Source organism: Chiroxiphia lanceolata, unplaced genomic scaffold (genome assembly GCF_009829145.1).
Source record: "Chiroxiphia lanceolata isolate bChiLan1 unplaced genomic scaffold, bChiLan1.pri scaffold_80_arrow_ctg1, whole genome shotgun sequence".
NCBI classification, from domain to species: Eukaryota; Metazoa; Chordata; class Aves; order Passeriformes; family Pipridae; genus Chiroxiphia; species Chiroxiphia lanceolata.
Genome location: NW_022476538.1, coordinates 1192 through 16842, shown reverse-complemented (window position 1 = coordinate 16842; position 15651 = coordinate 1192). Strand labels below are relative to the sequence as shown.

Genomic DNA, 15651 nt, shown 5'->3' with positions numbered 1-15651 from the left:
TCAGGGTCCAGGGCTGGATTTTGAGGGTCTGAGGGTGAATCTGAGGACCAAGGGCTGGATTTTGGGACTCCAGAGGTGGATTTGGGGGCTCCAGAGGTGGATTTGGGGGCTCCAGAGCTCGATTTTGGGGCTCCAGAGGTGGATTTTGGGGCTCCAGAGGTGGATTTGGGGGCTCCAGAGGTGGATTTTGGGGCTCCAGAGGTGGATTTGGGGGCTCCAGAGGTGGATTTGGGGGCTCCAGAGCTCGATTTTGGGATTCCAGAGGTGGATTTTGGGACTCCAGAGGTGGATTTGGGGGACTCCAGAGCTCGATTTTGGGGGCTCCAGAGCTCGATTTTGGGGCTCCAGAGGTGGATTTTGGGGCTCCAGAGGTGGATTTGGGGGGCTCCAGAGGTGGATTTGGGGGCTCCAGAGGTGGATTTGGGGGCTCCAGAGGTGGATTTGGGGGCTCCAGAGGTGGATTTTGGGGCTCCAGAGCTCGATTTTGGGACTCCAGAGGTGGATTTTGGGACTCCAGAGGTGGATTTTGGGGTGCCCACCTTCTCCTTGGTGAGGTCCTCGTCGCCCTCGGGTTGCTCCACCCCGAACTTGTGGTCCATCTCCTCGCCCCCCTCGCAGATGTTCTTGCCCTTGCACAGGTCGTACACGTGGGTCAGTCTCTTCTTGGGCTGCCCCTTGGACTTGCCCAGGATGTCCTTGATCTTGGGGTTGTTCTGCCCAAAAAAAACCCCACACCAGTTTGGGGTCAAAAATGGTTGTTTCGGGGTCACGGAGCTGGTTTGGGGTCATAAAAGTTGGGTCTGGGGTGACCAAAGTTGGGTTTGGGGTCACCAAAGGTGGGTTTGGGGTCATAAAAGTTGGGTTTGGGGTCACCAAAGTTGGGTTTGGGGTCACCAAAGGTGGGTTTGGGGTCACCAAAGGTGGGTTTGGGGTCATAAAAGTTGGGTTTGGGGTCACCAAAGTTGGGTTTGGGGTCACCAAAGTTGGGTTTGGGGTCACCAAAGTTCGGTTTGGGGTCATCAAAGTTGGGTTTGGGGTCACCAAAGTTGGGCTTGGGGTCACCAAAGGTGGGTTTGGGGTCACCAAAGTTGGGTTTGGGGTCACCAAAGGTGGGTTTGGGGTCACCAAAGGTGGGTTTGGGGTCACCAAAGGTGGGTTCGGGGCCACCAAAGTGGGGTTTGGGGCCACCAAAGTGGGGTTTGGGGCCACCAAAGTGGGGTTTGGGGCCACCAAAGTTGAGTTTGGAGTTACAAAAGTTGGGTTTGGGGTCACCAACGTTGGGTTTGGGGTCGTAAAAATCTCGTTTGGAGTCACACAGTTTGTTTTGGGGTCACTAAAGTCGGGTTTGGGGTCAGTAAAGTCGGGTTTGGGGTCACTAAAGTCGGGTTTGGGGTCGCTGAATGTCATTTGGAGTCACACAGTTGTTTTAGGGTCACTAAAGTCGGGTTTGGGGTCACTAAAGTTGGTCTTGGGGTGACAAAACTTGGGTTTAGGGTGATAAAAGTCGGGTTTGGGGTCACTAAAGTCACATTTGGGGTCACTAAAGTCAGGTTTGGGGTCCCACCATGGTCCCTCACCATCTCCAGGGCTTCAAGGACCACCTGGCAGGTGACAACCCCGTGTGTCCCCAAGTCTTGCCACCCCTTTTTGGTGTCCCCCCAACTCTGTCACCCCCTTTTGGTGTCCTCCTACTCTGTCACCTTCCCTTGATGGCCCCCCAACTCTCTCACTCCCTCTTGGTGTCCCCCCAACTCTGTTACCTCCCCTTTGGTTGTCCCCCTGACTTTGTCACCTCCTTTCTGGGGTGTCCCCTCACTTTGTCACCCCTCTTGGTGTCCCCCCCACTCTGTCACCCCCTCTTGGTGTCCCCTCACTTTGTCACCCCACTCTGTCACCTTCTCTCTGGGGTGTCCCCTCACTTTGTCCCCTGCTCTCTGGGGTGTCCCCCCACTTTGTCACCCCCTCTTTAGTTGTCCCCCCAACTCTGTCACCCCCTCTTGGTGTCCCCTCACTTTGTCACCCTCTCTTTGGTGTCCCCTCACTTTGTCACCCCTTTTGGTTGTCCCCCCACTTTGTCACCTCCTTTGGCTGTCCTCAACTCTGTCACCTCCTTGTGGTGTCCCCTCACTTTGTCACCTGCTCTCTGGGGTGTCCCCCCACTTTGTCACCCCCTCTTTGGTTGTCCTCCATTTTGTCACCTCCCCTTGGTGTCCCCCCAGTCTGTCACCTCCTCTTGACTGCCCCCCCACTTCGTCACTCCCTCTTGGTGTCCCCTCAGTTTGTCACCTCCTTTGGTTGTCCCCAACTCTGTCACCTCCTCTTGGTGTCCCCCCACTCTGTCACCCCCTCTTGACGTCCCTCCCACTCTGTCACCCCCTCTTGGTGTCCCCTCACTTTGTCACCCTCTCTTTGGTGTCCCCCCACTTTGTCACCCCTTTTGGTTGTCCCCCCACTTTGTCACCCTCTTTGGCTGTCCCCCAACACTGTCACCTCCTCTCTGGGGTGTCCCCTCACTCTGTCACCCCCCACCCCACCCCAGCACCCCCAAACCCCTCCCAGTGCCCCCCAGTGACCCCCCCAACCCCCCCCAGGTGCCACCACCCCCCTGGTTGCCACCACCTCCCCATGGTGCCACCGTGGAGCCTTTTTGGGGAGCCCCCCCCCACATTTTTGGGGGTGTTTTTGGGGGGTCTCACCGAGTCCACGAGCAGTTTGGAGCAGAAGAAGCAGACACAGCGCAGGATCTTCATGGTCTTGCCCAGGAAGCCGACGTGGAACACGGGCTTGGCCAGCTCGATGTGCCCAAAGTGGCCCGGGCACTCCGTCATGTTCCCTGCGGGCACCGTGGGCAGGGGGGTCACACTGGGGGGGTTTGGGGGGCACTGAGGGGGGTTTGGGGGCACTGAGGGTCATTTTGGGTCACTAAGGGGGGGTTTGGGGTCACTAGAGGGGGGTTTGGGGTCACTAAAGGGGGGTTTGGGGTCACTAAAGGGGGGTTGGGGGTCACTGAAAGTGGGTTTGAGGTCACTAAAGGTGGGTTTGGGGTCACTAAAGGGGGGTTGGGGGTCACTGAAAGGGGGTTTGGGGTCATTGAAAGGGGGTTGGGGGTCACTGAAAGTGGGTTTGGGGTCACTAAAGGGGGGTTGGGGGTCATTGAAAGTGGGTTTGAGGTCACTAAAGGTGGGTTTGGGGTCACTAAAGGGGGGTTGGGGGTCATTGAAAGTGGGTTTGGGGTCACTAAAGGGGGGTTGGGGGTCACTGAAAGTGGGTTTGGGGTCACAAAGGGTCATTTTGGGGACACTGAAAGTGGGTTTGAGGTGACAAAGGGTCATTTTGGGGTCACTAAAGTCAGGTTTGGGGACGCTGAAAGTGGGTTTAGGGACACAAAGGGTCATTTTGGGGTCACTAAAGGGGGGTTTGGGGACACTGAAGGTGGGTTTAGGGTCAGCAGAGGTGGGTTTGGGGTGACAAAGGGTCATTTTGGGGTCACTAAAGGTGGGTTTGGGGTCAGCAGAGGTGGGTTTGGGGACACAAAGGGTCATTTTGGGGTCACTGAAAGTGGGTTTGGGGTCACCAGAGGTGGGTTTGGGGTGACAAAGGGTCATTTTGGGGTCATTAAGGTGTTTTGGGGTGGCAAAAGTTGGGTTTTGGGGGTCCAGGGCTCTCCCTGGAGGCATTTGGGGGTCCCATAAGGAATTTGGGGTTCAGGACCCCCTCTATGAGCATTTGGGGGTTCAGGACCCCCCATGAGGGGGTTTTGGGGGTCCAGAACTTTCCCACAAGGCATCTGGAGGTCCCATAAAGGATTTGGGGTTCAGGACCCCCTTCATGAGGATTTGGGGGTCCAGGATCCCCCATGGGGGGGTTTTGGGGGTCCAGGACTCTCCCATAAGAATTTGGGGGTTCAGGGTCCCCCATGGGGGGGGGGGGGTTGGGGGTCCAGGACCCCTCATGAGGGGGTTTTGGGGGTCCAGGATCCCTCATGAGGGGGTTTTGAGGGTCCAGGACCCCTCATGAGGGGGTTTTGGAGGCCCAGGACCCCTCATGAGGAGGTTTTGGGGGTCCAGGACCCCTCATGAGGGGGTTTTGGGGGTCCAGCCCCCCCCACTCACCAGCACAGGTCTGGCAGCGCCCCGTCCTCTCGATGACGCCCTGCCGGGGGTCCATGAGCCCCCCCAGTTTGGGGCGTCCCCCCTCGGTGGTCTCGGGGTATTTGATGCCCCCCTCGGTCACCGACATCCGTTTCTGGGGGAGGGGGGGAAGAAAAGGGGCAACTGAGACACGTGGGGACCCCCCAGACCCCCCTAATTCATCCATGAGACCCCCCCAGCACCCCAAGAACCCCAAAAGGGGGGGACACCCTAAGTTACCCCCCCCGGGTGAGCACGAGCACCTCAATGCACCCCAAAAGTCTCACACCCCCTGGGCACCTCCTGAGATCCCCCCTGGCCCTTCAGGGGGTGTCCAGGGACCCCAAAACCCCTCCAGGGACCCCAAAACCCCTCCAGGGATCCCAAAACCCCTCCAGGGATCCCAAAACCCCTCCAGGGATCCCAATAACCCTTCAAGGACCCCAAACCTTTCAGGGTACCCCTGAGGACTCGCATGGCCCTTCAGGGGGTCCCAGGGACCCCCAAAGGGACCCCCCCAAAAGGTTTGACACCTCTGGGGAGTCCAAATCGCCCCTTTTAGAGGGTCCCCAGGTAGGGGCTGTCCAGGGACCCCAAAGTCCCTCCAGGAACCCCAAGACCCCGCCAGGGGACCCCCAGGGACCCCAAAACCTTTCCAGATTCCCCCCCCCCCCAGACACTTCCAAAGACCCCTCACAGCCCTCCAGGACACCCCAAAGCTTTTCCAGAGGTTCCCTGAGCACCCCCAAGGACCCCCAAACCCTTCCAGGGCACCCTGAGCCACTCCCAGGGACCCCAAAGCTCTTTCAGAGCCCCCTAAAGACCCTCAGGAACCCCAACCCTCCTTCACAACACCCCAAAGCTCTTCTAGAGACCCCCCAGGTGCCCCCAGGAACCCCAAAACCCCTCCAGAACACCCCAAAGCTCTTCTAGAGGCCTCCTGGGTGCTCTAAAGACCCCAAATCCCCTCCAGGACACTCTGAGCCACTCCCAGGGACCCCAAAACCACTCTAAAGACCCCTGGGCACCCCCAGGGATCCCAAAACCCCTTCAAGGCACCACAAAGTTCTTCCAGAGCCCCACTGAGCCACTCTCGGGGACCCCAAACACCCCCAGACACCCTGAGCCGCTCTCAGGGACCCCAAATCCCCTGCAGGACACCCCAGTGCCCTTCCAGAGACCCCCTCAAACACCCCCGGGGACCCCAAACCCCCTTCAGGGCTCCCCGAGCCGCTCCCAGGGAAGCCAAACACCCCCGGACACCCCGAGCTACTTCCAGGGGCCCCAAAGCCCCTCCAGGGCACCCCAATGCTCTTCCAGGGGCTCCTTAAGGTCCCCAACACCTTCTAAACCCCCCTGTCCACCCCAAGACCCCCCGAACCCCCTCAGGACCCCCCAAACCCCTCACGCGTTCACTCCTCCGGGCCTGCGGGGGGCGCTGTCCTCCCTCCCCCCCTCGGGGCCGCTCCGTCCCCCCCTCTCGGTGCCCCCGGCGCCATTTCCCGCCGCCGCTTCTCCCTCAGCCGCCGGCCCCGCTCCCCGCCCGGGCCCCGGTACCATCTCATCGGGGCTGAGGATGCCGAACTGGACCCGTTTGATGGTGCGCAGCGGGCAGGCGCTGTCGCCCGAGGGCGGTCCGCCGTGCATGGCGCCGCTTGGGGGGGGGTTCGCGGCCTGGGGCCGCTCCGGCTGCTCAAAATAAACCTTTTCACCGTTTGGGGGGGTTAATTAAACCCCACCCGGGACTTCCGAGGGGAGCGCCCCCCCCCAGAGCCCCTCACGGAGCCCCCGGCCGGAGCCCCCCCTTATCCGCTCCGGCCGCTCCGCGCTCACGGCGCGACTGAAGAATCGGAGGCCCCCGCGGCGCCTTTTATAGACTCGGCCCCGCGCGCCGCGGAAAGAGGGCGTGGCCGGAGCGTACCAAGCGCCTCAGGGTCCAAAGGGGGGAGACGGCAGAGAACGCGCGGGAAGGGGAGGGCGCGTCGCGTCGCGCGATGGCGCCCGAGGAAAGCGGAGAGAGGGAAGGGGAGAAAGAGGCGGCGGCCGCGCCCTGAGACCCCCGCGGGACGCTCCGCGGCAGAACCCCCACCCCGCTTCGGCGCGGTGAGATCGCCTCATGAATAATTCATAAGAGAAGCCACGCCCCCCGCGCCCGAACACCGAGAGAGCGCGGGGGCGGCCGGATGGTGACGGAGACTGACGGAAATTGCCGAAGCGCTGACAGGGGTGGGCGGGGGGTGACGGAAATGGCCGAAGTCACCCGGAGATGGGCGAACGCTGACGGAAGGTGACGGAAGTTACCGAAGTGCAGGCGGAAGGTACCGAAAGTTGCCGAAGCGCTGACGGAAATGGCCGAAGCGCCGCTCCGGCCGCGGCCTGCGCAGCCCCGGCCTCGCCCGACGGGCCCCGGCCGCTCTCGGCGCTCCAGGCCCGGCCGGGGCCGCTGGGAAAGGCCGAGGCTTCGGGGCCTGGACCGGAGGGAGCGGCGGGGAAGGGGCTGGGGGAGGCCAGAGGGGGTGGGGGAGTGTTTAGAGAGGGAGAATGGAGGGGGCGCAGGGAGGAGTGGGGAGGGAGGTTGGGGGGGCAGAAGGGGGTAGTTTGGAGGAACAGGAGGGTTTGGAGGGTATTTAGGGGTTTGGGGGTATTTCAGAGGAGCAGGAGGGGTTGAGGGGCAATTGGGGCAGGAAAGGGAGAGCTGGGGAGAGCAGGAGGGGTTGGAGGGGGCAGGAAGTGGTTGGGGCATAATTGGGGCAAGAAAGGGGAATTTGGGGGGAGCAGGAGGTTTGGGGGGACAGAGAGGGGTTGGGGGTGTTTAGGAGGAGCAGGAGGAGATTGGGGGATACTTGGGGCAAGAAAGGGGTAGTTTGGGGGGGCAGTTTTGGGCAGGGAGGGGGAATTTAGGGGCAGCGGTTGAGGAGCAGGAAAAAGGTGTTCGGGGGCACAGGGAGGGTTGGGGGGCAACTGGGACTGGGAAGGGGCAATTTGGGCACTGGGGGGTATTTGGGGGGGACAAGGAGGGGTTTTTTCCCCCCTGTGTCATTCCCAGGGTTTCCCTTGTCACCAGGGGGGTTCAGGTCACCCCATCCAGGGTGTCCCCCGGTGTCACCGTATCTCCTTGTTGTCAGTGCCATCCCCGTTCTCTGTGTGTCCCCCCCCAGCCCCAGCGGGATCTTGTCACTGTCACTGGTCCCTGGTGGGGTCTGGGGGTCCCCCCTCACCGCTGGGCTGAAACGGCGGGACAGTGGGACACGGGGTGTGACACGGGGTTGTGCCGTGACGGTGTGACACAGGTGTGGCGTAACAGCATGACACAGGTGTGACATGGGGTGACACAACAGCATGACACAGGTGTGACACGTGACATGGCAGCACGACACAGGTGTGACACAGGTGTGACATGGAGTGACACAACAGCATGACACAGGTGTGACATGATAGCGTGACATGGGGTGTGACACAGCAGGGACAGGTATGAAATCGGTGACATGACAGGGTGACACAGGTGTGGTGCATGGTGTGACAGGCGTTACCTGTGTCACCATGCAACAATGTGACTGTGGCACCACCGGACACCCAATGGGACCCATGATACAACTGTGACACCGCGTGGCACAGCCTGAGATGTGACACACCCACACAGCCCCGTGTGACACAATCTGAGGTACAACTGAAGGGTACAACCCAACGCACAGCCGGACACACAACGCGACACGACATGACTGTGACACCACGTGACACAGCCCGAGGTACAACCCAAAGGTACAACCTCACCCAGCACAGCAGGACACACAACACGACACACGACACGACTGTGACACCACGTGATACAGCCGGACGTGTGACACAACCCCGTGTGGCACAGCCTGACACGTGACATGGCGTGACACAGCCGGCCCCATGGTGACAATGTGACACGAGGTGACACAGCGTGTGACACCGGGAGCACAGCAACCACCGAGACGCCCCCCCCCTCCCCCCAATACACACACACACACAGAGGGGGGTCTGTGCTACACCTGGACGCGGCTGTTGTGTCACCGGTTGTGTGTCACTGCACCCCGGCTGTGTCCCCAGTTTTGTGCTGTGGTTGTGTGTCACCGTGTCCCCGGTTGTTCCCTCAGTTGTGTCCCCCGTTCTGTCTTGCTGTGTCCCCACTTGTGTGTCACCGTGCCCCCGGTTGTACCCCCATCTGTGTCCCCAGTTGTCACTCGTTCTGTCCCCAGTTTGTCTCCAATTTTGCGTCACCGTGTCCCCGGTTGTACCCTCAGTTGTGTCCCCACTTCTGTCTTGTTCCGTCCCCACTTGTGTGTCACCGTGTCCCCGGTTGTGCCCCCGGCTGTCCCGGGGTTGCACCCCAAGCTGTGTGTTGCTGTACCCAGAGTTGTGACCCCCGCTTGTGTCCCGCTGTCACCTCACCCGAGTCCCCGCCTGTGTCCCCCTCGGTTGTTCCCCCCATCCGTGTCTTGCTGTGCCTCAGTTTCTGCCTCTGGTTGTGTCTCACTCTCCCCTCCGACTGTGTCCCCGCTGCCCCCCCCAGTTGTGTCCCAACATCCCCTCGGTTGTCACCCCGGCTGTGTCCCCAGTGCTGTCCCCTGTTGTGCCCCTCCTGGTACCCCCAACTGCGTCTCCACCTGTGACCCCCTGGGTTGTGTCCCCTGGGTTTGTCACCCTGTCCCCCCAACTGTGCCCCCCCCCCAGTTTTGTCCCCCTGACTGCCTGTGACCCCCCATTGTCCCCCAGTTGTGTCCCTCCCGTGTCCCTGCCATGTCCCCCCATGTCCCCCCCCAATGTCCCCCCTCCCATGTCCCCCCAGTGTCCCTCCCCATATCCCCCATGTCCCCCCCCAATGTCCCCCCATGTCACTCCTCTCATGTCCCCCCCAATGTCCCCCCCAATGTCCCCCCTCCATGTCCCCCCTCCCATGTCCACCCTCAATGTCTCCCCTCCCATGTCACCCCTCTCATGTCCCCCCAGTGTCCCCCCCAATGTCCCTCCCCATGTCCCCCCATGTCACCCCTCTCATGTCTCCCCCATGTCCCCCCCAATGTCCCCGCTCCCATGTCCCCTCATACCCCCCCTGATGTCCCCCCATGTCCCCTCTCCCGTGTCCCCCCCCCGCATGTCTCCCCCGTGGGGTGGGGGGGTTCCCCTCCATGTCTCCCCCCCCCGGGGTTCCCCTCCATGTCTCCCCCCCCAATGTCCCCCCTCCTATGTCCCCCCATGTCCCCTCATGTCCCCCCTCCCATATCCCCCCTCCCATGTCCCCCCTCCGAATGTCCTCCCCGTGGGGTGGGGGGGTCCCCTCCATGTCCCCCCCCCAATGTCCCCCTCCCCGAATGTCCCCCCCGTGGGGCGAGGGGTGGTCCCCTCCACGTCCCCCCTCCCATGTCCCACTATGTCCCCTCATGTCCCCCCTCCCATGCCCCCCCCCCCGAATGTCCCCCCCGTGGGGCGGGGGGGTCCCCTCCACGTCCCCCCTCCCATGTCCCACTATGTCCCCCCCCATGTCCCCCCTCAATGTCCCCCCTCCCATGTCCCCCCTTAATGTCCCCCCCCCCGAATGTCCCCCCCGTGGGGCGGGGGGGTCCCTCCCTCCCTCCCACCCGGGGCCCAACGCGCCGCCTCCATCTTGTGCCGCCGCCGCCGCCGCCGCGACATCACCCGGCCCCGGGACAGGCCCCGGTAACGACCCCCCTCCCCCTGCCCCGGGACCCCCACCAACCCCGGGACCACCCCCCCCTGCACCGGGACCCCCCTCCCGCCCCCTCCCCTGGGGGGCGTCGCGACCCCCCCCCCCCCCTTCCCTCCCATCTCTCCCCCCGTCCGGCCTGACACTGTCACTGTCGCGACCCCCCCCCCTCCATCCCCCCGACAGCGACCCCCGGGGAGGGTCACGGAGGGGGGGCCGCGACCCTCCACCCCCCTCATCGCCTCGGGTCACGCCCACCCCCTAAACCCCCCCCCTCAGCCCACAAATGCTCCCCAAACCCCCGAAACACCCCCCCGCCTCCCCCAAACACCCTTGCGGGACCCCCGAAGTGCCCCCCCAAAACCCCCAAAGCGCCCCCCCGGGACTCCCCAAAGTTCCCCGTCCCCCTGCGACACTCCCTGTCACCCTCCCCACACCCAGAACGTCCCTCCCCCGCCTCAGGACCCCCCTCTGCCCCCCCCAAACGCCACTTTTCTCCCCCCCGAGCCCCCCAAAGTGCTGCTGGGAGGGGGGGGCTGCACCCGGGGGGGTGTCGGGGGTGCGACTGTTGGCGGGGGAGGGGGGGGGGGGTTGCGTGTTTGTGGTGGTGGGGTGGGTGTGTTTTGGGTGGGTGTGTTTTGAGGGGGGTGTGTACGTGTCAGGTGTCCCTGTGCAGGTGGGAGTGTGACAGGTCCCTGGGTGGTTGCGTGTCCGTGTGTCAGGTGTCCCTGTGCGGCTGTTTGTCCGTGTGCGGGTGTGTGTCCGTGTGTCAAGTGTCCCTGTGCGGGTGTGTGTCAGTGTGTAAAGTGTCCAAGTATGGTTGTTTGTCCGTGGGTGGTTGTTTGTCCATGGGCAGTTGCGTGTCGTATCCGTGTGCAGGTGTTGTGTCCGTGTGCGACTGTGTGTCGTATCCATGTGCGGGTGTGAGTGTGCCATGTCTGTGTGTGGCTGTTTGTCTGTGTGTGACTGTGTCATATCCCTGAGCAGGTGTGAGTGTGTCATGTCCGTGTGCGGTTGTTTGTTTATCTGCAGTTGTGTGTCATATCCCTGAGCAGGTGTGAGTGTGTCATGTGTGTGTGTGTTTGTTTGTCTGTGTGTGACTGTGTCATATCCCTGTGCGGGTGTGAGTGTGCCATGTCCGTGTGTGGTTGTTTGTCTGGGTGTGAGTGTGTCATATCCCTGTGCGGGTGTGAGTGTGCCGTGTGTGTGTGTTTGTTTGTCTGTGTGTGACTGTGTCATATCCCTGAGCAGGTGTGAGTGTGTCATGTCCGTGTGTGGTTGTTTGACCGTGTGTGACTGTGTGTCATATCCCTGTGCGGGTGTGAGTGTGTCATGTCCGTGTGTGGTTGTTTGTCTGTGTGTGATTGTGTGTCGTGTCCCTGTGCGGGTGTGAGTGTGTCATGTCCGTGTGTGGTTGTTTGTCTGTGTGTGATTGTGTGTCGTGTCCCTGTGCGGGTGTGAGTGTGTCATGTCCGTGTGTGGTTGTTTGTCTGTGTGTGATTGTGTGTCGTGTCCCTGTGCGGGTGTGAGTGTGTCATGTCCGTGTGCAGTTGTTCATCCGTTGGCAGTTGTGTGTCGCATCCCTGTGCGGGTGTGCATGTGCCATGTTCATGTGTGGCTGTTTGTCCATGTGTGACTGTGTGTTGTGTCCCTGTGCGGGTGTGAGTGTGCCATGTCCTTGTGCGGTTGTTTGTCCGTGTGCAGGTGTGTGCCAGGTCTGTGTGTGGTTGTTCATCCGTGGGCAGGTGCGTGTTGTATCCCTGTGCGGGTGTGAGTGTGTCATGTCCCTTGTGGTTGTTTGTCCGTGTGTGTGTGTTGTATCCCTGTGCGGGTGTGAGTATGCCATGTCCGTGTGTGGCTGTTTGTCCGTGTGTGACTGTGTGTTGTATCCCTGTGCAGGTGTGAGTGTGCCATGTCCGTGTGCAGTTGTTTGTCCGTGTGCAGGTGTGTGTCAGGTTCATGTGTCAGGTCCGTGTGTGGTTGTGTCTGTCAGGTTGTTCGTGTGGTTGTGCATCCCTGTGCGGTTGTTTGTTGTGTCTGTGTGCGGTTGTTTGTCCGCGTGCAGGTGCGTGTCAGGTCCGTGTGTGATTGTCCATCCGTGTGCGGGTGTATGTCCACGTGTCGAGTGTCTGTGGTGGTTTGTCTGTGTGTGGTTGTTGTCTGTGGGCAGTTGGGTGTTGTATCCACGTGTGGCTGTTTGTCCACGTCCAGTTGTGTGTCGTATCCATGGGGGGGTGTCAGGTCCGCGTGTATGTGGGTGTGGGTGTGTGTCAAGTGTCCATGTGGGGTTGTTTGTCCATGTGTGGTTGTGTGTCCATGTGGGGTTGTTTGTGTGTGGTTGTCTGTCCATGAGGGTGTTGTCTGTGTGTGGTTGTGTGTCCATGTGTGACTGTGTCAGGTCCATGTATGTGGGTGTGTCAGGTCCATGTGTGACTGTGTCAGGTCCATGTGTGGCTGTGTCAGCTCCATGTGTGGCTGTGTCAGGTGTGTGTGTGGTTGTGTGTCCATGTGTGACTGTGTCAGGTCCACATGTGGGGGTGTGTCAGGTCCATGTGTAGTTGTGTCACATGTGCGTGTGTCACACGTGTGTGTGTGTCACACGTGTGTGTTGTGTACTCTGTGTATGTGTTGTGTGTGTGCTCTGTGTGTGTTGTGTGTGTCACATGTGTTGTGTCACATGTATGTGTTGTGCTGTGTGCTCTGTGTGTGTTGTGTGTGACGTGTGTTGTGTCACATGTATGTGTTGTGCTGTGTGCTCTGTGTGTGTCGTGTGTGTCACACGTGTGTTGTGTCACGTATGTGTTGTGCTGTGTGCTCTGTGTGTGTCGTGTGTGTCCCACACGTGTGTTTGTGTCCCGTGTCCCCCCGGGGGGGCGTCCCCACCCCCCTGTGACACAGTGACACCTCCGTGTCCCCCTGTCACCTGTGTCCCCCCATTCCCCCGGTTCCCCCTCTGACCACGCCCCCTTCCCCTCTGACCACGCCCACACGTCCCACCCATCTCTGTATCGACCACGCCCCCTCTGACCCCGCCCCCTTTGGCCCCTCCCCCCGCAGCCTCCGCCGGCTCCTTTAACACCCCCCGCGGCAGGACGGGGCCCCGTGACGTCACTCCCAGCCCAGCCAATGAGCATCCAGGTGAGCAAACGACGTCAGCGCGATGCACACTCTCCCATTGGCCGCCGACAAAGAGTGGGCGGGGTCAGAGGGGGGCGTGGTCTCCCCTTTGCTGCCCCTGATTGGTCGCAGGTGAAAGGTGTTTCCCACGGGGGGGGAAGGGGGAGGAGCCTGGAGGGGTTTGGGGGGGTGGGGGGGGGAGGGGGTTGTTTCCATGGCAACAGTTGGGTGACACTTCGCCCCCCCCACCCCCGGTGCCGGTGACGTCGCGGACGGACAGGGCTGTCAGGCGGCTCCGGGGGTACCTGGGGGGGGGGGGCTGCGGCGGATGGGGGGGGGCACACACGGAGTGGGGGAGGGGTGGTGGGGGGGTGTGTGTCCCCCCCAACCTCCGGTGACACTCGGGGTCCCCCCCGGTGCCCCCCGGGGGTGTCGCGGGTTGTTCCGGGTGCCGCGGGGGGGGGGGGGGGTCGGGAGGTTCGGAGGGGGGGGGGATCCGGGGGGAGTTGGGGGGTGCATGGGGGGGTCCCGCCCCTCCCCCCCCCCGCATCCCCAGAGGCCTCTCCGGTTGTAGCGGCCGCGTCAAGTTGTTCCCGCCCCCCTCCCCCCCCTCGTCCGAGTGTCCCCAACCTGCGTCACCCTCGTCACGGCGCCCCCGCTGCCCCTCCCCCCTCTGCCTGTCACCCCCCCTCGCTTGCGTCACCCAGTGACCCCCCCACTGTGACACACCCCCCCGCGATGTCACCCTGACGCCTGATGACGTCACACCACACCTGGGCCCCTCCCCACCCCGAGCTCCCCCTCCTGACGTCACTGATGTCCCCTCGCGGTGACAGTGATGCCACACCCCCGATCCCCCCGGGTGACATCGCTGTGACGTCTGATGACGTCACAGAACACCTGACACTCCCCCCAGTGATGTCACACCACCCCTGACCTCCCCATGACATCACTCTGACTCCTGATGACATCACAGCACACCCGAGCCCCCCGTGACGTCACCGATGTCCCCTCGTGGTGACAGTGATGTCACACCACCCCTGACCCCCCCATGACATCACTCTGACTCCTGATGACATCACAGCACACCTTAGCCCCCCCCCCCGTGACGTCACCGACGTCCCCTTGCGGTGACAATGACATCACCCCCCCCATTGTGACATCACTCTGATGCTTGATGATGTCACACTACACCTGACACGCCCCCCGTGACATCACAACCATCCCCTTCTGGTGACAATGACGTCACACCAGCCCTGTCCCCCATCCGTGACGTCACCCCTGTCACCTTGTGGTGACAATGACGTCACGCCACCCCCCATCCCCCTGCAGTGATGTCAAGGATGTCACGATGACGTCACACCACCCCCTGACCCCCCTCGAGCCTCCCCGTGATGTCACGCCGGGTGTCACATCCCGTGATGTCACGTGTCCCACGTCAAGCGGTGCCACTTTGTCACCACCCCCCGTCCTTTGTCACCCGCGTCCGGGTGTTCTGACCCCACTTTCACACACACTCCCCCCTTTTTGTCACCCCCACAGTGTCACCTGTTGCCACTTTGTCCCCCTTGTCACCCTTTTGCTGCCTCTACTTTGTCACCCGCTGCCACTTTGTCACCCAAACCCCTTTTTGTCCCCCATGTCCAGGTGTTCTGACCCCCTCATCACTCCTCCCTACTTTGTCACCCGCATTTTGTCACCCGTCACCACTTTGTCACCCTCTGTCTTGACCCCCAACTTTGTCCCCTTCTCTATTTTGTCACCCGCTTCAATTTGTCACCCGCCACCACTATGTCACCTCCACTCTGTCACCCATATCTGAGTGTTCCTGCCCCCCCCAACACTCCAGGTACCCCCAGCTCCGGGTGTTCTGACCCCTCCACTCCGTGTAATCCCCCCCTACTTTGTCACCCCCTTTTTGTCACCCGTCACCACTTCGTCACCCCCACTCTGTCACGTCACCATTTTGTCACCCAGCTGTTCTGACCCACCCCAGCCCCCCAAATCCAGGCGTTCTGACCCCCCCAACACTCCAAGTACCCCAAATCCAGGTGTTCCCACACCCCAGGTACCCCCAAATCCCCCTGTTGTGACCCCTCTCCGTGTGTTCTCCCCCCCCCAGGAGGCCCGGCCGGCTGTGACCCCCCCCCGAGGACCCCCGGAGCAGCAACACCCAGTCCATGAGGGCCCCGCGCACAGGTGGGGGGCACTGGGAGGATGGAGGGGCCACTGGGGGGCACTGGGAGGATGGAGGGGCCACTGGGGGGATGGTCCCCCTGTGGGTCCTGCCGTGGGTCCTGGCTGTGGGTCAGGCCGTGGGTCCTGGTACAGCTGTGGGTTTGGGTCCACCTGTGGGTCCTGCCATGGGGCAGAGCTGTGGGTCAGGGTCACACCCTGGGTCGGGGGTCAAGCTCTGGGTCCCTCCCTGGGTCTGGTTGTGGGTCAGGCCATGGGTCAGGGTCAGCCGTGGGGCAGAGCTGTGGGTCAGGGTCACACTGTGGGTCTGTCTGTGGGTCAGGGTCACACTGTCGATCAGCTGTGGGGCAGAGCTGTGGGTCAGGGTCACACTGTGGGTCCATCTGTGGGTCAGCCATGGGTCAGGCTGTGGGTCAGCGTCATGCTATGGGTCCTGCTGTGGGTCAGCCATGGGGCAGAGCTGTGGGTCAGGGTCACACTGTGGGTCAGCCGTGGGTCAGAGCTGTGGGTCAGGGTCAC

General features: G+C 62.0%; 2 protein-coding genes and 1 long non-coding RNA gene across 3 annotated transcripts in view; 2 read left to right on the top strand and 1 right to left on the bottom strand.

Annotated features, from left to right (window-relative positions):
- The window catches only part of POLR2A (RNA polymerase II subunit A), a gene marked incomplete at its 3' end in the record, with an annotated part of 38926 nt that extends 32965 nt beyond the window's left edge, over nt 1-5961 (bottom strand). The window contains exons 1-4 of the mRNA XM_032677683.1: nt 5688-5961; nt 4113-4245; nt 2697-2833; nt 540-713 (exon numbers count right to left, since the gene is read on the bottom strand). Of these exons, the coding sequence (XP_032533574.1) occupies nt 540-713; nt 2697-2833; nt 4113-4245; nt 5688-5777 (534 nt within the window). The remainder of the gene's footprint in view (nt 1-539; nt 714-2696; nt 2834-4112; nt 4246-5687) is intronic.
- Nucleotides 5962-6891: 930 nt separating this feature from the next.
- On the top strand, nt 6892-8906 carry LOC116781891. The gene is made up of 3 exons (XR_004355010.1): nt 6892-7272; nt 7510-7791; nt 7871-8906. It is a non-coding gene; the product is annotated as an uncharacterized LOC116781891 (long non-coding RNA).
- A 716-nt stretch (nt 8907-9622) lies between these two features.
- On the top strand, nt 9623-15163 carry LOC116781889 (4-O-methyl-glucuronoyl methylesterase 1-like). Its single transcript, XM_032677682.1, has 3 exons — nt 9623-9812; nt 12877-12957; nt 15059-15163. Exons 1-3 carry the CDS (start codon nt 9623-9625, stop codon nt 15118-15120), a joined length of 333 nt encoding a protein of 110 aa, XP_032533573.1. The 3' UTR covers nt 15121-15163.
- The last annotated feature ends 488 nt before the right edge of the window (nt 15164-15651 follow it).